We start from the raw sequence: 25,638 nt of genomic DNA, 5'->3' as shown, positions 1-25,638 counted from the left end.
TTGAAGTCAGGCTGCCTGGGTTGAAACCCTGAACGACTTCTTGATGGCTATGTAACATTGGGTAAATTGGTTAACTTCTATGTGCCTCAGTTTCCTCATCTGTAAATGAATATGTTACTAGTACCTACTCCACTGACACATGAAGATAAATATTTTAATACATATAATGTGATTAGAAGTGTTTGATACACTATAAGAATTTTAAAAATGTCAGCCATTATTGTAATATCTGCATAACTTTAAATTCTCTAATTCACTAAACTTTTATTGGGTACCAATAGTGTACAGCAGAGATGCTATGTTAGTCAAGATTAGCTACATCTCTACATTTGCTGAGTTTATAGGCATGATAAATAAGGAAACATAAAGTAAGTGAATGCTGTTTTAGGGGAAATAACTTTCTGAATCTCTTTCCTCATGCTTGAAATGAGACAATATCTTCCCCCACAGCATTGATGTAAGAGTAAATGAGATTATGGACATGGAACTTCCGGAATAGAAGCTAATAAGAGAAATTGTGTGTGTGTGTGTGTGTGTGTGTGTGTGTGTTTTCACCTATGTGAACTGTGCAAAAGGAAACTTTGGCCTTGGGCAGCATTTCAATTTCAATTTGTCATCCACTCAGGATTCTCAAAATAGTATTAGAATGATTAGCTTATTGTTCATTTGGGAATATGGAAGGTTTTTGTAACTAATTCTCATATGCTCCCTTTAAGCTGTACCGGGTTCTGTGTGACATTCTGGGCCATTGCAGAGGGTGCCTGAATGGAGTCTGGGTTGGCCTGCAGGGTATTCAATTTCAGTTCTGGAGAGTTTATTTCTAAAAGTGTTTGTAATTGATTCTGTTTTCTACCCATTTTCCTAGGGGGAACCTTTTACAAAAGGTGAAAAGGGAGATAAAGTAAGTGGATGTTTTATCACTATCTTGGGTTTTCTACTTCATTGATTTCTTTCTCTCTGATTCCTGGTATGTTTACTTTGGAGTCTAATAGATTTGATGAAAGGAGGTCCCTAAGCATTTTACTTTTTCCTCTGTGTATTTTGACTCTTTTATTTTGATAAATGAGAAATTTTAAACCTTGTTAAATTTTATCCTCTGATGACATTTTAACATCCGGTATGGTATATTTTTTTAACCCATTACTATTTGTGATTGGACATGAATCTTTTGAAATATACCCACTTAATATATATAAAATGCAAAGTACAGTTTTTCAAAAATTCTCTTAATGATACAAATTGCATTTATTATCAATCAGGATAATTTTATCAAAATGGTCAATAATAAGTCATGGGAAATATAAAAGCAAACTCAGTATTGCCAATATCATTGTCTTGTGTATAAACTTTATTTTTTCTGTGTTTTTTTTAAATTAAGTACATATACCTGATAGTAGACTCACCATGACATAGCAACTTCAATTCTACTCTTCTTTACCTCCTCATCTGAATTTTTCATTCTCTGAGATAAAAGATTACCTGGTGGAAAATTGTAACAATGCCAGCTGAGTGGAGAAGGCAGTCATTGCTAATGGAATGTGATGAACATGATGATTACAGTGTCAAAAGCAACATTGAGAAAAAAATTTACAAAGAAAAAAAAGAAAAGAAAAATATTGTTTATTTATTAGGAATACGTATTTTAAATGGTGTTTTAGAATGAACCCACCTTGACTTCATCATGTCTTCCATAATTCCCCCTTTATTGTATGCTAATTAGTGGAAATGCAAATGAATTCATGACTAGAGATGCTCATCTCCATCTGAATTTAAGCATTATATAAATACTGACTAGAGGCCCGTGCATGAATCCGTGCACTGGTGGGGTCCCTCACACCGATGCATGATTGAGACTGGGGAGGGAATGTGGGAGGGCTCCAGGGCGTGTCCGGCCTGTCTCGCCCAGTCCCGATCAGCTGGACCCCAGCAGCAAGCTAACCTACTAGTCGGAGCATCTGGCCCCTGGTGGTCAGTGCATGTCATAGTGACTGGTAGAATGTATGGTTGGACACTTAGCATATTAGGCTTTTATTATATAGGATTATTTTATTTACAGGGAGAACCAGGGGTAATAGGATCACAAGGAATAAAGGTAATCTCCTGACATTCTTCAATTGCATCTCCAACCTAATGATAACATGAAAATCAAAGTAACCAGTTTAATTTCCTTTCTACTCCTATTCTTAGGGTGAACCTGGAGATCCTGGTCCCCCCGGTTTAATAGGAAGCCCAGGACTAAAGGTATATAAGAAGTAACTGAAAAAAAGGAGGAAATAATTTTGGAGTTATCACCATTTCTATGTGAAACAAGGTGATCTAGGGCCGCTCATTTTCTTCACAAATGTTCTCAGAGGCTTAACATGTTTCCATGGTGATTTCCCCTCATGGGCTGCATTTATTACACACACGGTAGCTGTGCCTTTTGATTCACAATAGGGTTTAAATTCTTTTTCAGAACATATTCACAATAGCATCCCTAAAAGTGTCAAGAATAAACAATATAAGCTAAATCTATGACCCTGAACTACTTTCTTAAAGTAAGTAGGATTCAGCGTTCAATTTCTAAGCCAAAATTGTGTATCCCTGAGATGCTTGAGTTCCCCATCTGGGATCTGGGGGAGTGTCCCAAGAAAGACCCCTGTTGGGAGGTGGGGGAGAGATTCACGTGAGATGCTCCCACCAACAGGTAAGGCAAGTTATCCAGGCCTCACCTGCTGATGAGATCCATTAACATGAGAGTATATGAACGCTCTCTTGGAAGCCCATAGCACATTTCAGTTTTATACAGAGAAGGTAGGAGGGTGGAAGGTCCACATTTCTACAGATCTAAGTCACAAAATGTTTTATATATATTCAGGTACATTTTTTAGCCAAGTTAAAAGTACATGTCACCTTCTACTTTAGGGTCAGCACGGACCTGCAGGCTCTATGGGACCCAGAGGACCACCTGGAGATATTGTATGTATTAGTAGATACAAGTGTCTTTGGTATTTGAAAATTAAATTGAGATTGAGACTTGTTTTAAAGAATGTTAACATCTGTTCATGTGACTGAACAGATTACACTGCATTTTTCAAAGTCATAGGTCATTTCTACCACTAGAGGTGATCATAGCAGCCTGTGTCTAACTTAATTCCTTAGCTCAGGATGTTATATATACCTCATTTTGCCTGTCTGCCTCTGAATAATTCATGTATGTGGAGTCTCTGACACTCATGTATGTGAGGTTCCCATACATATGTATGTAATTAAATTAGGTTTTTTTCCTCTTGTTAAAAAAAAAGTGATCATATGCCGGAACCGGTTTGGCTCAGTGGATAGAGCGTCGGCCTGCGGACTGAAAGGTCCCAGGTTCGATTCCGGTCAAGGGCATGTACCTGGGTTGCGGACACATCCCCAGTAGGAGATGTGCAGGAGGCAGCTGATCGATGTTTCTCTCTCATCGATGTTTCTAACTCTCTATCTCTCTCCCTTCCTCTCTGTAAAAAATCAATAAAATATATTTTAAAAAAAAGTGATCATAGCTAATGTCAAGGGCTATTGTGGAGGCTAGTACCTTCATATATTCATGGGATGCCTTTTTTAACATCAGTTGCCTAATAAAATGGTCTTTGGGTCACAAGTTAACTAAATTATCATTTTTGCATGCTTGTCATTGGTGTACCAATAGTAAAGGAGATGGGAAACATCAAAAGAAATAAGGAAAAGCAAGAGAGAAAGCAAGCATTTCCATTATGCATGGCCTTGGTTCAATTCTCCATCAAAAAAAAAAAAGATATTTCCAAGCTTCTGTTGTTCTTTCTTGTGAGAGCCTCCAAAAAGAACAAGTCTTTTGGCTGAAAATATTTCTATAATGCAATTGGAGAAAGGTCCTCAGGTTGCATTGTAACCTATCTTTTGTGGACTCATTCTCTCTCTCTCTCTCTCTCTCTCTCTCTCTCTCTCTCTCTCTCTCTCTCTTTCTCTCTCTCCCCCCTCCCCCTCCCTCCCTCATCCCTCCCTCCCTCTCTTCCTCCTCCCTCCCCCACACACACTCACACATCCCTCTTAAATGCACTTTTCTATCCATGCCTCCAAGTAAGCCTTTTGCCCCTGGACTATCTCCCTAGCCTTCTGACACCTTGGGAGCTGGGACATATCATCAGTCCTCACTTGAGCAAAACAAGAAAAATGCTCGCCCATATCTTCTTGGAAACTGATCTCTGTTTGGCCACAATTCCAGTACCCTCTAGACAAGTATTAGAATCTCTCCTTTGGCCATCACCTTGGAGACAGCTCCATGACCTCTTGCTCTGTTTTGCATGCTCCAGAGGGCTATCTTATAGTGCATTTTGTTCTGCTTAGTACTGTGGGCATTCAGTTCATAGAGCTAAGCTTTTTGTTAGTCCCCCAAGGCAGTGAATACACCATTACGGGTGCCCCCAGTGAAGAGATCCTATGGAGAGAGAAAAAATGTTGGTGGCACAGATAGAGCCACAAGATGCCCATGAAGTAAAGGGAAGTGATAGTGGCTGAAGCTAAAAAAGAGAACAAAATCAAAAGGGGAAGACCCCCTGTTGCTGAAATATAGTAAAAGCATATTTTTCTATTTGCCCCATTGTCCTTCTGAATCATGTGATGCTACCAACTGTCATCATCCCACCCCTTCTTGGCAATATTTGGTTCAGTTCTCCCTTGTTTAGTTTCTTTCCCATTATATCCTGGTTACTTCCTTGAAACAACATATTTTCACTAAAATTTTTCCTCTCTAAAATGTCAAAACCAACCCATCCCCACACACTTTATATATTAAAGTTCTGTTTTTCTGACAAAGACTTAGATAAAAATGTCATTATAATAAGAAATGTTGTAATTGCTATTCCCCTTTAATTCTGAATTGTCTAGGGGTTGCCAGGAGAACATGGTATCCCAGGAAAACAAGGCATTAAAGGAGAAAAGGTATAGCTTCCATTTTACTCATTGTGCATACGTATTAAGTGGTTAAGGCAGAGGAAGAAGCAGAGGTCAAAGGGTATTGGGGGAGTGAAAGAACAGGACTCAGGATTATGAAGGGAAGTGACAGCCACATAAACCATGGGGTGAATGATGTTGTGCATTTGTGACTGCCCTGGTTCTGGAATAAAAACACAATGTGACAAAATGAACTAACTCAGAAAGGAAGATCTCAGGACTCAGAAAGTCTGCTTCAGATTCAGCTGCTTACTCTGATATGGACCTGAGAAGTCTTAGTCTTTCAGGACCTGTTTCTTGATGTCTATGTGGAAATAGTATATTAGTGTTGAACCATTTCTGGGGAATAACTTCAAGAAAGCCTAAAGATCAGCTAACAAATGTTATGAATAAATGTCTTTATTGTGCATATATTTATGCACATACATATGTCATGATACTGCAAAACTTATTGTTAACAGAACTCACTACAAAATCTAAATGCACTTAAGATAACTAGAACAGTGCCTAGCATGAATTAGGCTCTTACTAAATACTGTAGAAAAAAGTGAATGAATGAAGTTTGACTGGCTATAATGACGATTTAAATCAATGGAAACTACTGCCTCCACACCTCCCACCATGAACCTGGACAAGGAAGTAAGACTCTTACCGTGTTTTCCTCAGGGAGATCCAGGTGGGATTATAGGCCCTCCTGGGCTTCCAGGTCCAAAAGGTGAGGCTGGTCCTCCAGGGAAAAGCCTGCCAGGAGACCCAGTAAGTACCTGCTCTTTTATTACTATTTCCCTGGAAAGATTGTTTATCCTTGGTGTGCTTCCAGTTTCAGATCACAAGTACAGGAACATGTTCAGATCTGCGTAAAAATAAATATTCATCGTGTTCTTCAGCTTAGAGACCTAATCTCTTAGGAAATTTTATGCAAGCAAAGGCCTCTCTTCTGAAGAAAATGCACATACATGCACCATCTAAACAGCCAATTTTGGAAGCTTCACAGGCCTGCTCTGCAGAAGGCATAGATTCATTGGGGATCTATGGAGCCTAGCAAGGAACACGAGTTTTAAACAATAACCCTTCCTAGGGCACTCTGTGAAAACAGAAGGACTGCCTGGTTTTCCTTTCTGGGGCGCTGCAGGTGTGGCCACAGGTGGTCATTGGAAGAAAGTGTCCTGCTGGTCCAGGCTGCTTCCAGGACATAGGAAACTGGTTAGCCGGCAAAATCTAGCCAGTATGCCTGTTTTATATGCATTTTTCTCATCCCCTTTGACCTTTTATATTAATTAATAATGATAAATAGTTCTCAGTATCAGATGCCTTATTTTAAAGATGAAAACGCATTTTAATGTAACTATATAAAACCCATACCCTAGTAAAATTTGTATTCCTTGTTTATTATTATATTATAGGAAAGGGTTTATTCAAGAAAGATGAGGAGCAATAACATATTTTTGAGTTAATGAGTTCTTAAATGTTATTAACCTTTTTAGAAAAAGAAATGTATTCACCTCCTTTTTTATTCTTTTAGGGATTAGATGGAAACCCGGGAGTACCTGGGCCCCGGGGCCCAAAGGTATAAAAAATATCATAGACAAGTTTTAAAGAATTTACCATTAATATAATACAGCCATAAAATTTATACCCCTTGGGCACTGCACTAACAGAAGCACCTCATTTCCAGGGTGAAAGAGGACTGCCTGGTGTCCATGGCTCCCCAGGTGACATAGGACCACCAGGGCTCGGAATTCCTGGCCGAACAGTAAGTGAAATTCAATTGAGTTTTTGAAACCCTGTTGATTCCAATATTGTGAAACAAAATACAGTGACAAATTTGAAAAGGAGAAAAGAATAAAATGGTCTCAGGAGGAAATACCAATAAGCACTAGTCAGAGGGAGAGAATTAAAGGGCACTGAGGTTACGTTACAGAGCACAGAGAGGGCACTCACTGTGTGACTTACAGGGCTGACACACATTCGCTGATTTTGGAATAGAAACAGTTATTTAACCTTTTATTCCTCTATTCTATATACTAAAAAGTTCGAGTGAAGTTTGTATGATTATAAAAATACCTAGTACTAGGGTATTATAGATTACTGTTCGCTTTTAAGTAGAATAAAATATTTAATATTTAAAGTGAATGGAGTATGTATAAATGGGATGATATGAAACATCTCTAAGTATTATCTTAAAGAATAGAGAAGAGAAGTTGTTTTTAATAGTTAAGACAAAAATAGGCAGTTTTTTTTACATATTTTAGCTGTAAGGACAGTGCCTGGTAATAATGACCAGTGTAAGCATACTTGCTGACTAAATAGTAATAAGCAATAAAGCTTTTTATGTGCTATTTTAAAAACACAAAGATTCTGGACCAATAAAAGTGGAATACATGCTTATTTTAATGATGTTAATTTGGGAAATTGCTCTTGTAATGAAGTTATGAGAGCTAAAAGGAGGTGTCAGTAGTGAAGTCAGTTGTGTGTTGACTGCTGTTTGATTTTCCAGGGCAAGACTATAAAAGACCCCTGGAAATTAAACAAAGTAAAAGAAAGTAGATCAGAAAATTATTAGGGGAGTGGAGGAGGTTGAAGGAAAAAATAAAAAATAAGAACACAGTACAAATAGACAGGGAGCAAAAGTAGCTTTAACAATAACTGTGATGTGAATATTTATATAAAAAATAAGAAAAGGAAAGGTCTGTGAGCAGTTACTGAAGGCAGCTTTGGGAAAACCAGCTCTTTTCTTACTTGGTTGTCACTTCCTCATTCACTGGTACTTGGTTATATAGTAGGCTTAGAGCTGTCATCATTAGGGTCACTGATCATCACCCAGCCTCGTTTTGGTTACCCCAAATTCCGATTTGTTGAAGTAGAAACAGACAGGTGACTGATGTTTTACTTCCTACTCCTGTCACTGGACACTGTTTCTGGAAATGTCTTCAAACAGAGAAATGACACAAAGTAGAAGCAGAAGGAGAAGGAAGCCCTGATCCAGTTACCCTGTGGGCAGTCAGTTTCTGAACAGGTAGAATTTGGATGCATTGTTTGAGCATTCACGAGGGTACAGGGACAGATGATGGTGCTGAGAGAGCAAAACCATGTGGCACCTGAGCCAAACCATGTGGATGTTTCCAGAAACAGGCATCTAGTGAAGTGTTTACCTGTCACCCGAAAGTCTGGGCTGACTTTGCAGAGTTTTCAGGGTGTGCCTGGTGGCAAGCCATGTGGTTCCACTAAATAAATATTCATACTTAGCCCTTTATCCCCCTTGGCTAACTTATGGACATTCCTGGCAGAATTCTGATCATTGCATCTCATTCTACTTAGGGCTCCCAAGGCCCAGCTGGAGAGCCAGGTATTCAGGTAAGCTACTTAACCAAGTTATTAGGCACAGCAAATCCAGCTTGCTGACCTGGGGGAAATGACTGAAAGACCATCCTCATAAGTCACTGTTTCCCCCCTTTTCCAGGGTCCTCGAGGTCACCCTGGATTGCCAGGAACTCCAGGGAATGATGTAAGGACAGCCTTGACCAACTCCTCCCCCACAACCTGTTCAATCTGCACCTGTTCCTCTGTGCCAAGATGTGAACATGTTTCTCTTTTCAGGGAGCTCCAGGGAGGGATGGAAAGCCAGGTCTGCCAGGCCCCCCAGGCGACCCGGTATGTCAACAGACTGCCTGATTTATATTTCTTTAGTACACCCAGAAGCCAAACCGCCTACCAAGCAAGTTTTGCTGTCCAAACTAATTAGAATGCTCGGTGCCTGCCTGGTGATTTTGTTTGTCCCCATTATTTTGTAGAGGAGGAAAAAGTCAAGCTGTGCCAGCATTTTTGTGTGTGTGATGAATATTTACTTCCTAAGGGTATAATTCAGCGGTACAATTTTTGCCCCAGGCTGAGCTTTGGCATATAATGTCTCAATCCCATGGAAAATTGAGTTAAAATCTATAGCCACAATTTCTATTTTTTTCTAATGCTAGTGACTAAATGAATTTCATTTCTCTAAATGGAAGTTTGCAGGTAAGTTACTTACAATATGGTACTAGCCATTGATCCTGTGGCTTTAAAATGCTGAAGTGATTAGATTACAAAAAGTGTCTTGAGTGGGCTCTTACAAAATGAGTTTAGGCACTAATTGTGTGTTCCAAAGTTTTATTTTAGCTTAAATCTTGCTTTGAGGGACAGAGAAATCTTTAAATAGCCTCAGATTCAGCAGCTATAATTTGAGAGGCCATATGGGACATGACATTGTATTAAGAGTTTTGTATAATAAAATCCAAATCTGGTCTCTCAGTTCTAAGCCTCACAAATCCTTCTAGTTCCCACATGGCTGGGCCCTGTGTGCCTTTATAAGCTACATGCAGGGGCACGTTTCAGCCGTACTTGAACTCCACCACTGAGTGAATCACGGTGCATCATCTGGGAATCTTGTAAAGTGTTACTAGGGTTTACAGTGTCTCTTTGAAGGGACAATTTAAGACATGAGGCCAAAACACTGCCTGAATTCCCTTAGGATCTGTCTTGCCCATCCCTTAGGTCACATATAGGCCCTTTTAAGTGGCAGTGAGAAAGAACTTTAAGGCAAACTCATCCTGTAATTTTTATAGTTTTCAATAGCTTGGTAATTTTCCTGGCAGAGGAGTGATTTTCTTTGAATAAATGATTTACCTTTATGCATTATTTAAAACGTTAACAATAAATTGCTTCTCAGCCTTTTGGCTAAGATCAAGTGTAAAACTAATAATATGTTAGGGTTGACATAAAGGTTGCCATGGTCATGAAAATATAAAATAGAGACACAGAATCAAAGCAATAATATGCATGTGTTTGGTTGTTCATAGTAGAGGAATAATGAGTATTTCTTAAAAATGTCTACATTGTGTTGAATGTTTGCATTGTATTGTGTGCCTATATATGTACAAATATATGGATCTGCTTCTTTCTCAACCACAGATTGCACTTCCTCTCTTGGGAGACATCGGTGTTTTGCTCAAGGTAATTGTTGCTATGTAAGAAATTACATGTTAATTTCCAGGAAAAATCAGAAAGGAAATCTTTACAAGAAATTGAGTTAATTGCTTAGCCTAAACTAAAATTCAATTTTTAAGATAGAAAAAAGGGACACGTATTTTTATGTACCTTGCGCCCTTTATACTAAGCCTTTACTCTCTTCTTCATCCCACCTTCCCATTTTAGGTGTTGAAGGGCAGGGAAGGGGAGAGATGATAGTTCTGAGATGAACCACAGGGAAGGCATCCTGTCACTGACACCCTTGAGTAGATCATTCTCTCCTCTCTTAACGGGTGTTTACTCACCCTGGCTCACCACTGAGAAACCTAATCCTTCTCCCTGTATCTGCCCAGGCCAAACCCAGGATGAAAACCAGTGCTTCTCAATAAACAGCTCGATTGCAAGCCTGAGGTTTGATATCATGGGAGTTTACAAAATGAACTCTCAAGTTCCAAAGCCAACAATTGCCTTAACACCTGTTACTCTGTCAAATAAAAAAGTATGTCTCCTTATTTCCATCTCAGAGGGAATAAATCTTGCTGCCTTTTCCCCCTAATACTTTCATGTGTTTTATTTGTAAAACAGATGGGGGGAAATGATAATGGGACATCCATAACTCTATGTATTTGCATTTCTTCATGGTATGCTAAGATGGAGTGAACCCACATGAAAATCTGCTTCTTCACATTGTATGCAAATGTTATGTGTTTTATCTGTCTGTGTGTGAATGGACAGTGTATATGTATATACACAGAGAGAGAGACACACATACATTTGGGCTACGTGTGTGTATATGTGACTTATTTTGTATTCCTGGCATTTACCCAATGTTTTGTACAATTACTTACATAGTAGTAGGCAGGCAGGAATATTTGTTGAATTCAAAACACTCAGGAATTCTAGTATATGTACTTGGTAGGTGATTAAACTTTTGAGAATAGATATATATAAATGTAAATATGAATGTGAATATGAATTTCCATATGAATATATATAAAACTATATTATAGAAGTTTTTAAAAACTTCAAAGGCCAACATTGTCTAATAAATCAGAAAAGAATATTTATGGGAGTTTCAGGAAGATCTTATATTTATTGAGTTACAATTACATGCCAGGCAGCTGCTCTGCTTAATGTAATCTCACTTACTTTCACAACAATCCTGTGAGTTCAGGCTGTGGTAGTATCCCCATTCTGTAGATGGGAGACTGAAGTTCCCAACAGTTAACTAAGTTGCTCAGAGTCACACAGCTCATAAGTGTAACATGAACATAGGAATACAGGTCCTCAGACATTGTCTCAGTTCTTTACAATGCAGTAGTGTTGTAAATAGAAGAATTGTAAGTGTTATACCATTCCAAAATAGCTAGGGTTCTTTACTGTAAGGATCAAAAATTTATACACTTAAGCAGAAATGAATATCCCGATGGGATATGGATTAGCTTAGAAAGACTGAATAGGCTCTGTCATGGTGAGGGACCAGGACTACAAGGCTCTTGGAATTTAGACAGTTTCACCAGGGCAGCATCTCTCTAATAAACGCTCTCTGCCATTCTTCCAGTCCTAGCATCTCAGCTGAGGCTCTGAGACCCAGGAGAGCCGATTGGCAAGAGGCAGGCAGGACATGTTGACTGATAGTCCCAACAAACTGTACTGAATAGAGTAGGAAAGCATGTAGTTCCCCCAATAAAATTTAATACAGGAATTTAGATTGGGGATTGGCTCTATTAGGCCAACTTAATAATGCCATTTTAAATCCTGACCCTGTTACTCAACTCATTAACATTCCTTCTCTGTCTTGAGTCTTTAGCAAATTTGGTCATCCTGATTTCTGTTTTCAAAAATACCTTTGATTAATGTATTGAAAAGAGCTGAAATAATTCCAGACCCAAATGATACCCTATCAAAGACCATCGTGTAGGTTAATCTGTGCATCCTTCCCTCTTTGAATGAGATTGTGTATTGGCTAATAATTGGTGCATCCTTATCCTCTTCATAAGGAAATCTTAAGACATTTTTTCAAGAAGCTTAATTAAAACTAATTTACTGTTAACGAAAATTAATTTACCATTAGTTTAGCAATCTGGTAATCCTAAACTAAAGAAAATGAGGACAGTTTGAAGTGACTCTTAGAAAATTCTATTGACTCTTAATGATTACCATATTTTATGTTTTATTAAAATAATCAATTGAATACACTATTCTAAAATGTTGTTGTATATTGATATGCCAGGGTTTTGCTCTGTATTGATATGCCACATTTCTATGTATGTCTATAGATACAATAATTCATTTTCTTTATACTTTTTTAAATATGAAAAACTTTTTGGTTCTCTTAAGTCCTCAGGCATCTTTCTCTCGTTATAGTTTTTCAGACATTATAAGTAGTAGTCTCCAATTATATATGTATTTTTTTAACTCCTCTGCCAACACATTGGCTCTTTAAAAAGATCCTGATGGTAAAATTAGTTTAAGAAACAATGAATACTTTAGCTCCCATTTACATATCCCACCATGAAGAGAACTAAGAAGGCCCACCATGAAGAGAACTCTAGCCCAGCATTTTTTTTAGACAAATTGCCTAGAATCTTTTCACTATCATATAAAATTAGTTTTCCAAGGAAACTAATTTATTTGGAAATCAGACTTATGCTAATATTCAGTGGGTCAAAAATATTGAACTTGACTAGCCATGAGCAAAGTTTTTTGCTAACTTCACAATAGCAAGCTTTAGTTCCCTCTTCATGTTTAAAGATTCTTCCCTTTGGTGTCCTATATTCTGTCAACTGTTAAAACTAAACTTTCTCCCCCATCCAATGGTCCCTATTCTGTGCCTTTCCTGATAATACTTTTATTTAACAATTTATTTAACAATAAGCCTTTCCAGGGCTTTTTGCAGACAATTTTTCTTTAGATACTTGATAAGACATTTATCTTGGGAATTCAGACACTTAAATTCAAGCCTTTCCAAATCAGCTAAAGGTTACTGAGAAGGCAATGGAAAGGTAATTCCTCTTAGATTTCCTATCTGTACTTGGATCTGACATAGAAGTCAGGTCCAAGTCACTCAAGTAATTGTTTCTCACATGAGTGCTTCCACTGACAAATAAAATGTTGGTAAACTATGTAGAGTTCTCTCACTAATTTTGCTCTCAGAAAAGAAAAATCCTTTCTTCACAGCTTTCTCTTTCTTTCTCTTTTAAGAATTTATTGTACTGGCTGTATGAGCTCTGTAATCTTGCCGATTATTCTAAACTATAATACCACCTCTCTTTTTATTCTTAATTTCCCCACCTCTTTTTAAAACATGCTACTAGGCAGTTGAAACTCAGTCTGTCTTAACTGACATGTCTATTCCTTATTTATTTAGAATTTTCCTTTTAAATATTATCATAGACATGTTTCTTAAATAGCTCACCAGTATCATAAACAGATATTAGTGACTAGGTACATAAGTAGTTTTTACTTCACAAAAAGTAGTCTTTTCAAATTGGATAAATTAAGTTTCTGAAAGTAATGATACAGAAATTGTTCCATCACTTATCTCTGGCAACAGTTCAATTAGAGCTTCAAATTTGATCAAACCTCCCTTTTATAGATGACTTTGATGAATCTCTCAGTCACCTTATCTTTTTACTCATTAGAACTTTTGTGGCAACTGCCAAAGCAGTGTCCCTGGGCTGAAAAGCAGCAAAGGAGAAGAAGGAGGCGCTGGTGAGCCTGGAAAGTACGATTCTATAGCCCGGAAGGTAAGAAGGCAGGCTGGGTGATGATGGGCTTCCTACTGACCCATAGTGCCTGCTCTCAGATCTGTTAACCCTGTCCTCTAGGGTGACATGGGGCCACGGGGTCCTGCAGGAATCCCAGGCAGAGAGGGACCAAAGGTAAGGAAGTCTCTTCTTCACTCTCCTTTGTGTGACCTCCAATTCAGCGTGAAAAAAGGAAACCTGTTTTAAAATATACTACTTCTTGCAAAAATATTTTTGGAAAATTGGTATAAAGCCATTGGCAAATGTAATTTATTTGTTCCCTAACTCTGTCCAAATTACATAGCCCAAGTATCCTGAGAAGAGATACTGTCATTGTTTCAAAAGATGACAAAATGACTGAGTGTACTTGCTGAATTTATTGTCTTTTTAGGGAAGCAAAGGAGAACGGGGCTACCCTGGGATACCTGGGGAGAAAGGCGATGAGGTAAAAGGTTATTCTCTGGTAATATAGTCCTATTGATTCTCTTTAAGTAACTCATCAAAAGAAAGACATCAGTTTCCCTAGAGTTCATTTTTAATGCTGAAACAAATAAAAACAAAGACTTAGGTAGGTCTTTTCAAATGTTAGCGCATTTTAAATATACTAATATGTTAATGTTTATTATCAATGCTCCAGTTTTTAAGACAAGGAAATTAAAGCACAAAGTTAATATATCAGTTGCTATGTTTCTGTTTTCATATAGCAGTTGATAATTCCTGCTCTTCCAAAATTAAAGCCAGGGGTTGTATGAGGAAAAGCTTGGGGGTGTGGGGGTGAGAGGGTGAGGGTAAGAGATCAACCAAAGGACTTGTATACATGCATATGAGCAAAACCAATGGACACAGACAGTAGGGGGATGAGGGCTTATGCTTGGGGGTGCGGGTGGCCGGGGAGAGGTCAATGGGGGAAAAAGGAGACTCTTAATACTTTAAACAATAAAGAATTTAAATTTTTTTTAAAAAAAAGACAATTTAAAAAAAAGCACGGGGTTGTAGAAGGGGGGGTTTCACTGACAAATATCCCAAGATAGCTAGTAGGATGGGAAGAATAGTTAACAAGCAACCTAGAGATAAGAACAGCCCCAGAACTCAGCAGGACTTCTCTGGAACCTGGCTCTAATATGGCTCAACTTCAATGACCTTGTTTTGTCAGTGTGTCTGCTCAGCTTTCAAACTCTTGGGAGAAAAGAGCCTGATTGGACTAGCTGAAATCAGCTGCCCACCCCCGGACTAAGGTTCAAAGTCAAATGTGCTTTTGAGATGATGGTGTAAGTTTCTGACTCGAAGCCATGGTGATGCTCAGGGTATCATTCTTTTCCTGCATAATTCACATTAACTATTAGAAAAACCTATTAGGATGATGAATTGTTGTTAGTTTAAACAGTTTTGATGCTAATAATTCTTAATGAAAGTAAGTAAGCCATCTGGCATATATTAACCTTGATATTAGTGCAGAAAATCATAATGGTATGAAGTGATCTATTTTTTGAGTTGGAGATATTTTCAAATTATAAATGATCATTGTGTGTTATTCTTTTTCATTAATATTGATCCTATTCTAGAAAACTGAGGATTGGCTCTTGATTTTTTTCCAAGTTAAAAATTGAAGAATAGAAATATAGTATGATATTTATTTTCATTCATAAATAAAACTGTAAGGGCATTTTATTTTCAAATTAAGAGTTGTTGAGTATTTTCTTCTTCATGCTCCACAGAAAGTTTCATTGAAATACAAGCACAATATCTGGTTTTAATATTCAAATAGCTGTTAACTGCCTAGATTCGAGAGGTAGGCTTCAGAGGTGATTGAGAAGGTAACGACAAAAAGACCAGGAAATAATTGGAATTTGGGGTTTTTATAAGGGACTCTAAGTCAGATTTATTAGAAGTTAATTTTTATTGATTTAACAGGATAGATACTTTATCCTCTTGGTGAATTGAAATCCATTGCTATTATTCCTCTGCTGTTTTAGTGTTTTCTTTCTTAAGGACACCTGATGGACCTTTAACAGAGTACACAATATTTTAAACAAGACTCTTATTACATAGGGAATTCCAGAAAGTTAAGTTCCATCTGGGAACTTAGGAGTTGCCTGTTTGTTTATTGGTCTTAGAAAAAGTGACATTATCCTCTATGTTTTTTGCAGATGTTTCACAACTCAAGGTAGCAATTTGTAAGTTGCAAATAGAACACACATCGTATAGTCAAAGTAAATCCTTGCTTGGAATGCAGGGCCTTCCTACAATATCTCAGGATAATAATTGATAAGTAGGACATGCAAATATTGTCAGCCATAAATTATTACAATAAATAAATAAATTTTCTTATAGCAACTGGGCTAGGACTTAAATGAAAATATCAGAGCAGGGAAAGAACTTAGTGGTCCCTGAATATCTATGCAATAAATTTTAATTTATATTTTAGCTTGGCAGTATATGCTAAATTGACTGTCCTGCTCTTTAATATGTATTCATCTTCTTTAATGACCACCTTGTCTTCTAAAATTATCTTATTGCCCTTTATGCATCCTTAGTAACTTTACCCTTACTCCAAAATTTCAGCTTGTTCAGAAAAAGACTGCCAAGAATGATTTTTTTATTTATGGACTGAGGTTTATTTTAAAGTTTAATGTGGTCATCAAAGGTTAATGAGTCCCAAGCTTATAAATTAGACTGCCTAAAGACTCACTCAGCATCTCTAGGCTGATTCAGTGCTGAAACTAAAAGTAGCAAAGAAAATATATAAGTAAATGCATATTTTATACACATACATATGGAGAGAACTTTATGAAGATGTTGGTATTTTTAGATAAAGCAATTTATGGCATAGCATTTATAATTTCCAGATATTTAGAGGTGCCATTCCCAAAAAAAAATTGTTTTCTTTCTACTTATACACCTGTAAAAAAAATTATGGTGGGTGAATAAAAAGAGCCAGAACAATATCCTAACTCATACCATTCACACATGTACCTGCACATGTGGATGCACACACACACACTCTCACATAGTATTGCCAGTGAGAATGATATCATCTTGAAGAAAGAATATGTCCACATTATTTAACACAAACAAACGTAAGATTTTCCGAAAACTGTTTTATTTAAATTTATCTTTATTGTTGAAAGTATTACAAATGTCCCCCCTTTACTCCCCCATTGATCTCCTCCTCCCCGTTACACAAGACTCTTTGAAATCGGGTATTTGTAATATGGCATATATCATGGTTTTTGATTAGTCAACATAAATGTTTAATTTTCAATAGTTAAATTATTTGGTTAAATAAAATGCCTTGTTTTCACTGATATGATAGATGTTATGGTAGGAACTATCTCTTCTAGGGTCTTCAAGGAATTCCAGGCATTCCGGGTGCTCCAGGTCCGACTGGACCCCCTGTAAGTATTTGCTAGAACTGTTCTGCCCATGGTTCACATCTGCTAGAATGATGAAAGGTGAACTAATATTTTTCATTTTTTTTTCTCTGTACTTCTATGTAGATTATCCAGCTGTTGCATAGAAAAGCAGCATCTACCATCTCAGATTTTCATTTAGTCTTACTTAAGGTTGTTCAGGGTTGCTACCTGACCAGAAATCAGTCTGGGATTAAGCTAGTAATTTGAAAAGAAGTTGGATAGAAAAGAACATTCCATTTTTTTAATTGTAATTTTTTGGCATTAACCTTTGGAAGAGAGATTTAGATGGTTACACCCTTACATTCTTGAGCACCATAAACTAAGAATTTATTTTCTACAGGGAAAAAATTGGTCATGGATCATCAGATTCAATTTATTTTCATTTCTATTTATGAATTAAAATGCCCTCTACTTAGTACCTTTCTCACCCTCAGACACAACACCATCGCCTTTGTGTCTTTGATTATACTGTGTTTCCAAAAATAGAATATATTTTCCTTTTCCACCTGCTAGATCCAATTTCTCATTAAGGCAAAGCTCAAGTCTAGTGTGTCCAGTTAAAATACAGGATGCACAGTTTAATTTTAATTTCATCTGAACAATATTTTTAGAATGTCCCAAATAGTGTATTTTTTAATCCTCATCCAAGGATATTTTTTTTTCATTGATTTTTAGAGAGAAAGTAAGGGTGAGGGGGAGAGAGAGAGAGAGAAATATCAATGAGAGAAACATAGATTGGTTGCTCTATGGCATATATCAGTTGCCCTTACAAGCAAAGGACCAAGGATTGAAACTGAAGCCAGTGCAATGCCCTGACCAGGAACCAAACCTGAGATTTTTCAATGCATGGGACCACATTCCAGCCAACTGAGCCACGGGGGCCAGGGCCCAAATATTGTATTTTTATTTGCTAAAGATAGCAACACTATTAACTTCTCCAACTCTTCCCTTCTTAGAGTTCCTATGCAAATGGTATTTATCACACAAGTGGGAATGTAATCACTTTCCTTAATGTTTTGAATCATGGATTTGCCATAATTAAAATTTTATCATTTTTGCTTTCACCACAGTTATGCAGAACTAACCTGGCTTTAAATTGTAGACTAAAATTAAAAATTAAGAGAGAGGGTTGTGAAAGAAACCATGAAAATTATAGCTAACTCTATTCTTCAAAAAGAATTAACATTAAATTTTATTTTCCATTGGTAAATTGCAGATCACATAACTCAATATGCACATTGTTAATTCTGCTGCGTCTTGAAGTATGTAAAATGTTGATCGCTACCAAAATTATAGCTCATTTAGGAAGGCATAATGTTATGTAAATTGCCATTTAAACAGCAAGGCTAAATTCTTAAATGTATCAAAAGGTTCCAATTAAGGTCATTAAATGTGGTTGGCCAAGGTGAAAAGCAGCCACAAATACAAATTTTACCCTTGCAAGAGCTTATCAGCAGGCTACAGCTGCTGCATCAGCCTGAAGAAATGGAAGCTTGTAGGACTGATTTAATTAGGATTAAATGACCTTCAAAATGTATCAGTTTTTAGACTAACTGTCAATACCCTGTGGCCACTTCGTTGTTGTTTCCTGTAGCAAACTTAGCTTTGTGTTTTACAGGGCTTGTTGGGAAGAACCGGACATCCGGGCCCCTCTGGAACTAAGGGTGACAAGGTACAGAGGGAAAGCCTCCCTTCGTGTTTGAACTGGGGCCTGGGGTCGGGGCAGGGTGAGACATTTACAGAGAGAGCATTACAGTAGACCTGATGTCAGGGAATAGCTATTCTGATAGTGGACTTAGAAGGACATAGGTCAAACAATTGGCCTGAACGAATCCAGGAGATACGTTCCTAGAGGAGAGATAAAGAGAACACTGGTGCCATATAGCAAAAGTCCAAGCTGGATCCAGGGTCCCGGGCATGGTGCTTTGTGGAAGGAGGTGTGGGAGCAGCCTCCGGAAGCGGTGCAGGTACCGTGTCTGTGTCGGGAGTTCCAGCCACAGGGGCCAGGAGAGAAGGCTGGTCATCAGGACTAGGAGCCCAATAATCGGGCGGCTGCTGAGAAACTCCGGGAGTTCTGTTATTTGAGAGTCATAGGGGAAATTACTAAGGAACCAGTAGTGAAACCGAAAGGTGGGGTATTGAGTCTGAGTTCTCTCAAAATCAAAGAATGAAGTCACGGACAAAAACGATCAGTGGAACCAAAGTTTGAGAGAAGCCAGACCTGGAAAAGGTGCAGCTGGGGTCCCAGGAGCAGGCCGGTGCCCAGAGCTTCCTTCCCACATAACAGCTGGATGTTAAAGTCTATTAGTCCCTGTGTAGAGGCCCACAAGGCCATCACCCACGTGGGTGCAGGGATGTGCTCCCCCACACAGGAATGTCAGGAACCCATTGCATACCAGGGAGAAGAGCGACGGTGAGAGAAGCGAGCACCTTTTAATTGGGGGGTGGGGGGGTGGGGGGGGAGATTACACCTTGCTAGCTCCTAAATGGTCTTTTCAAAGAATTATGCCTTAATAATATTCTTGGGATTGGTTAGTATATGCCTCACTGTCTTGTGATTGGTTATCTGCAAGCTGCCTGTCTTAGCAACATCTATACATTTTAAAGTTCATGCCTCTTACAGGCGTCCTTCCTTCCCCGCCCAGTTGAGATGCCTTAGTGACTCCTTTAGCTGGGTTTGCCGGTTTTATTTCCCGCCCCCATGATCCCAATTCCTGACCGCCTAGCTTCCTTCTCTCTCCTCACCAGGAAGGCTTGTTTCCTGGGGAGGCTGCTGATTGGGCAAATGGGTTGCTGTGGTCAGAAGGGAGGGGCAGCAATACAGGCCACAGGGCTTCATCAGTTTACCTTATTTAGGATCTAAATTGGCCCCACAATATGAATCCAGACAGAGCCAGAAAATGAGTGAAATAAGACTTCAGGGAAGTAACTAGGTGAGGGAAGTAGCAATCAAAAGTCCACACGAGTGCGGCACGTAAGTGGCTTCTACCCTGAAATGACCAAAATGGGACAAAATGGCATCAAGAAACAAAGGAATCCCCCCAAAAATATGAAAGGGAACAATGTGCTTATTCTAAATAGTCTCAACACATATTTTTCTGATAGTATTCCAAGGAGCTTGCCCAAACCCACCAGCCTTTCTTCTCGGTTCTCTATGGAAATTATTCAGTCAGAGATTTGCCTTTTGAAGTTAATGGGAATTCCACACTGGATGAGCTTTGGGGCGCAATCGAGGATGAAAATATGTCTTTTAATTGTGCCAGGAATAAAGGTCTTTTCAACAGGCACATATTTTTCCTTGTTTGTTGTCCTCTCATAGCTCATGAGTACTATGACATAATTCTGGGAGGACACTGCCCGCAGTCAGCAGAATATGACATGTCTTGGAGAGATAGCCACCATCAAAGCAGTTTGGGCAAAGATACAATATACTCATTGTCACATTCTCAGTCAGACACATTGCAAGAAAAACTTTACAGTTTATTTTCCTTGACAAAGATACAAACAAAAGGGGTTTTTATGATACTTCCCTTTAAAAATAGGGAGATTGGAATGAAATCCTTCATTAAATTTATGGAAATGGGCTGAAATCCCTCAAAGTTTGTGGGCATAGTAAGTAGGAATCCCACTCTCTCTGAATTCTTTTTTAATTAACCATTTCATGCCAACAGTCCTACGGGACTTAAAAGATTCTAAAAGAAAATTTACAGGAAGAACTTATTAAAAGAACCAAAGGGACCATAATATCTCTGCTCATTATGGATTGATAAGCATTCTGTGTTTTATAAAAAATAAAAGTGAAATCCATTTTTCAAGTTTCAACTTGAATTCATTATTCAGTCTGCTTCTCCTGTAAACAGAATGTCTGAGGCTGTTTAAATTGTATAGAACATTTATCTGAAAGAGTGTCCAACCACGGTCACTTCTGTTCAGTGGGACAAGCCTGACTTGGTTATAAAGTCTAATAGGAACTTAGGAAGTGAGAGAGGTTTCCCCTCCTGCAGACATGAAATAGGTTGTGATTTTCTACTCTGGTCAAACTATGCAGATGACCCCTCTGATTCCCAAACATTGAAGGTATAGAGGTGAGGCTGAAGTGAGTGGTTTGTCCCCTGCTTCCAGGAGCTCTGCTCTGCACCCCCACAAGCGGCGAGTTCCCCCAGCTGCACTCGAAGTCCAGGATGGGATTACCTGGGTTGTCTGGCTCCATCTAAAAATAAGCTTCATCCCTGGGCTCCCAGAGTAAGAATTTGAATGAGTGCAGGAAAAGGCATTTACCTTTCCTGTGGTCTAGAAATGCATTTCCTGATGAAAGAGAAAAGCCAAGCTGAATAAGACCTTGCAAGGCCAAAACAAAATGACAGCCCATATTGATTTCTGAATGCGGTTCTCAGAGCAAGTACAATCTGGTTCATAAACTTGGGGTGGAAATGTCTAAACCATTGATCTTTGGTCTGAATATCCCTTGCAGGGCAGCGAAGGACCTCCTGGGAGACCTGGACCTCCTGGACCGCCTGTGAGTTGTTTCAGGTTTAAAAGTTAAAGTTGTGTGTGCCTACTTATGACTTCCGTATCTTAGAGGTCAGACTACATTTAGACGTTCTTACGGATAAAAAGTCATCTGAGTTCTATGTATACATATAAATGTTAGCCAGGGTAGCTTTGGGGAGAACTGGTGTTTCCCCTTTAGCTCTGCTCCAATGAGAAGTGCTCAGATTTGCATACTGCAGGCCTCCTTACCGTAGATTCAGAAGACCTGGGTAGGTGCCCAGGCTTTCCACTTCCTGCCTGGGAGTCAGGGGCGGGGGGGGGGGGGGGGGGGGGGAGGGGAGGGTTGGTCATGAGAAAGTCATTAAATCTCAGGGAGCCTCATTCACAGAAAATAAGTGGGCTTTAAAAAGAGATCCCTTCCAACAATGTGAGTAGGTGCAGGATTTGGTATTATGTTATATGTGTTCATTGCAGTCCATTATGTCTGAGTTGCAAGGAAATTCTATTTATATAGCACCTACTGGATAAAATGTACAAGAGCCATCAGTGTTTTTATGCTTCTGATTGAGACAGATATGCACTTTGTCGGGAGGCCGAGAAGAGAAGAGGTACCTCTCTCTGTAGCAAGTCTGCCCTCTTGTGGGGCCAGGCTCAAATCGCAGCAGAACTTTGGTCCACCCTGGCTCATAGGAATACTTTAGAAGCCAAACTCACTGGAGAGGGGGCGGAATTCCTCTGTGACTTTATGAAGACCACACAGATACGTTGATAATCTTCATGTGAATGTAGACTTTGCACACACAGAAGGGATTTGCACTCTGTTTTCCTAAACCTGGTCTTCATTTTGTTTACCTTCTCCCTTGACAGGGAAACAGGACAGAAAGCATTTGGGGCTCAAATCCTAAAATACACTCCCTCTCCAGTGGACAGAACAGCAAAATATAAACTGAACACACAAAAGAGACCTGTATTTTATAATGGGTTTAAAAAATCTTCCTCTTCCCCCTGAATCCTCCAAAATTACTTATTCTTCAAGACAGATTAACGTTGTCTTTTGGGGGAAAACCTCTCACCTTTGGGGTGGGGAGGGTATCTTGGACAAAATTATCCTTCATTGTCTAGAACTTAGCACACTAAAATATAGTAGACATTCAACAATTGTCAAATTAGTGAGTGAAATAATAAAGACATAAATGAATGGAGCATTTTTTTCTTCCATCACTAGTGATTTGAAGATGCAAGTCTTCAAATGATGACCATTGTCCTAAAACAGTGAAATGATGGCTTCTTCAACTTTGCACTGGAAATATGGAAGTCATAAAAAGAGAAATTTAGATTAGTGATTGTATGGAAATTTCTTTAAAAATGATAAAAGATCCTAAGTAAAATTTTCATATGCAAATTTTTTCTGAATGCCAATGTGTGTGATTTTTAAGGTCTCAAATGAGTTCTCTGTGTTAGTTACTTTGGGACTTTCCAATCACAGGCCAATTTTATTAGGAAGTTCTTATTCCCCGTTGTTCTAAGGAATATGTTTCTGTAGAAACGGCCACATAGGGTTGTGAGTAACATCATCCCATTTAACCTTAATTTTCTGTTTAGTATGAAGAGACTGTGGAAAAAAATTACTTTTCAGTAGCCAAATTGTTCCCTATTCACATCTTCATCAGCAGGACTGTGGTATAGCCTGCAGGTCAGCGAGCTGTAAACAGTTTGCATAAATTGGCAATTCAGAAACTGAATTTTAATGCACCAATAATATTTTCCTCTGAGTGCATTAGTGTCTCGCCTGTCAAACCTGAACATTAAGCACACCCCTACTGGATGTGTCTGTGTGCTCCAGGTAGAGTTCACACTCCTTTCCATTTTTTTCTCTATATTTGCTTTTGAAGAGCCAAAAAGAGAAACACGGTATTATTTTACTTATAGTATTAAACTCACTTTCTAAAATAGAACAGGAAAAATATATTTTTGTAAAAAGATAAGAATAATTCTATATCTCATTTCTTTCCTAAGGGTGTGCCATTCACTGAAGGAAATGGAATGAGCAGTTTATATAAAATCCAGGTATTTATCTTTATAATTACATAAAATAGTTTTCCGGTTATGGATTAATATAATTCTTGTCATCTTTTTTTTAAGGGAGGTGTCACTGTTCCCAGTTATCCAGGGCCCCCCGGCCCCCCGGTGAGTACAGTTATCACCAAGCATACCTTAGCTGAACAACCACAACTAAAACAAAACAAAGCAAACAAACATAACTCCTAAGGGCACACCCAAAAATACGTGTTACAGATATAACCAAAATTTTATGCTGGAGGACAAAATGAAACCAATTATAATAAAACTGAGAAAACGTACACAGCTAACATAATGAAAAATAGCATTATGCATCGCTGTGCCACTTTTCGCATTAAAAGTCTAAGAACTAGATCAATTTCCAATCAGTTGCTGTCATGACAGTTTCATCAAGTTATGTTTTTTCATCTTTTTCTTCAAATCCAAACTGTAGCAGAACAAAACTTGCAAATATTTGTATGTGTATTAAAGCAAATCAGACAAAAATACAAAAATGCTTCCTATTTGGTAATTTTGCTTTAGTCATGCTTTTAAAAATAACTTTTTTTTTTTTTCTCTCATAGGGCCCAAAAGGTGATCCTGGCCCAGCGGTATGTATATTCCCATGTTTTGTGTCATTGAGCAAATAGGTCTTGATTAAAGTTTGAAAACGGAGCATCAGGCAGAGATGCCCTGCCTTCTTCGATGTCATCAGATAACATCCTGCAGGGAGCAGGCGGGCCACTGAAGAAATGCCAGCAGTGTGCCCTTCATCTGTTAGACGCATCCGTCCTGAGGTCACTGCCTTTGGCGTTTGTCTCTTTCATCGCTGTGTTTTAAAATCGCCCTTTGATGAAGGAAGGCACATATACAGCTCCTGATAAATGGGGCACTTTCTTCTACTAGAACAATTTTGATGATTGATTCCATGTTAAGTAGATTGTAGAACAGAAATAGTTACTGGAAAGAAATCCCTTAATATGTCGGCCATCTCCCCAGCAAAAGAAAGCAGGGAGACTGTTGATCTGCTTTGGATGTGAGGCAGTTGTTCTGTAGGAGATGCGGTGTGCCGTCATAAACCCACTTCTTAGGAGGAATGTACCAGGCGGTTAACACTCAGCACAGAAAGAGATCCTGTCCTCAGCTGCCCAAAAGATGGGCATTGTCCTCAAGCATCCTTCTCAACCAGGGGGCGTCACTGTGAAAGTTCTGCCAAATTGAATTGTGGTACGTCACCTTTCTTTGATGGCAGTTTTTCCCTCCATGTCCTTTATAAGCATATGTTCCATCTTTTATATTCCATTTGTATATCCTTTTAACTTCAGGGTATATACTTGAACTCAAATGTCTCTAAAATTGAGGAAGTAAACTTTCAAACCACTTTCCATCGTTATGTGAGAAAATGTAAGGCCCTTTCCTTACAGTTTGGTAAAACTAGATGAACAAATTTTAAATGAGCAAAAGAACAAACCATAAAAAGCAACCTTTTCAAATCTAAATGTATTTTCAAAGAAAATGGATTAAAGTGTGTATTTTGTTATGGGGCACTGAATATTAAAAGCCAATTTGTTTTCCCCTGAAAGCATGATTTTGACCAGCATTTTCAAGCCCTAAATATGTCATCAAGACATTCTTTTGCTACTCATTCTGCCCTTGCTTTATCTGTAACTTTTTTTTTAATATGGAGGAGAGAGAATCATAGTTTGGCTCCCGCCTTATTCCTCCTACTGGGGATTGAGCAATAGCAACCTTGGCATGTGCCCTGACCAGGAATTGAACCAGCAACCCCTTGGTGCATGGGAAGACACTCAACCAACTGAGCCACACCAGCCAGGGCTTTATCTGTAACATCTGTTATGCATTCACCAATTATATCTTTCATCCTAATTTTAATTTTCTTTCATCTTGTTGATAAAAATTTCCTCATGATCTTTCCTTCTCATCCTCACACACACAAAACATCCCCTCTGGATCAT

The 25,638-nt window shown here is 38.5% G+C and overlaps 1 protein-coding gene across 1 annotated transcript in view; it reads left to right on the top strand.

Annotated features, from left to right (window-relative positions):
• Nucleotides 1-25,638, top strand: part of COL19A1 (collagen type XIX alpha 1 chain) — a 287,102-nt gene that overhangs the window by 226,276 nt on the left and 35,188 nt on the right. Inside the window, exons 19-39 of the mRNA XM_059699635.1 lie at nucleotides 866-901; nucleotides 2,057-2,092; nucleotides 2,188-2,241; nucleotides 2,905-2,958; nucleotides 4,885-4,938; nucleotides 5,617-5,706; nucleotides 6,473-6,517; nucleotides 6,626-6,703; nucleotides 8,269-8,304; nucleotides 8,411-8,455; nucleotides 8,548-8,601; nucleotides 9,895-9,936; nucleotides 13,596-13,700; nucleotides 13,782-13,835; nucleotides 14,092-14,145; nucleotides 17,042-17,095; nucleotides 18,732-18,785; nucleotides 21,585-21,629; nucleotides 23,621-23,671; nucleotides 23,747-23,791; nucleotides 24,247-24,273. Coding sequence (XP_059555618.1) covers nucleotides 866-901; nucleotides 2,057-2,092; nucleotides 2,188-2,241; nucleotides 2,905-2,958; nucleotides 4,885-4,938; nucleotides 5,617-5,706; nucleotides 6,473-6,517; nucleotides 6,626-6,703; nucleotides 8,269-8,304; nucleotides 8,411-8,455; nucleotides 8,548-8,601; nucleotides 9,895-9,936; nucleotides 13,596-13,700; nucleotides 13,782-13,835; nucleotides 14,092-14,145; nucleotides 17,042-17,095; nucleotides 18,732-18,785; nucleotides 21,585-21,629; nucleotides 23,621-23,671; nucleotides 23,747-23,791; nucleotides 24,247-24,273 — 1,113 coding nt within the window. The remainder of the gene's footprint in view (nucleotides 1-865; nucleotides 902-2,056; nucleotides 2,093-2,187; nucleotides 2,242-2,904; nucleotides 2,959-4,884; nucleotides 4,939-5,616; nucleotides 5,707-6,472; nucleotides 6,518-6,625; nucleotides 6,704-8,268; nucleotides 8,305-8,410; nucleotides 8,456-8,547; nucleotides 8,602-9,894; nucleotides 9,937-13,595; nucleotides 13,701-13,781; nucleotides 13,836-14,091; nucleotides 14,146-17,041; nucleotides 17,096-18,731; nucleotides 18,786-21,584; nucleotides 21,630-23,620; nucleotides 23,672-23,746; nucleotides 23,792-24,246; nucleotides 24,274-25,638) is intronic.

Source organism: Myotis daubentonii, chromosome 6, assembly GCF_963259705.1.
Source record: "Myotis daubentonii chromosome 6, mMyoDau2.1, whole genome shotgun sequence".
In the NCBI taxonomy this organism is placed as follows: domain Eukaryota; kingdom Metazoa; phylum Chordata; class Mammalia; order Chiroptera; family Vespertilionidae; genus Myotis; species Myotis daubentonii.
This window is presented reverse-complemented; position numbering and strand designations above follow the sequence as displayed.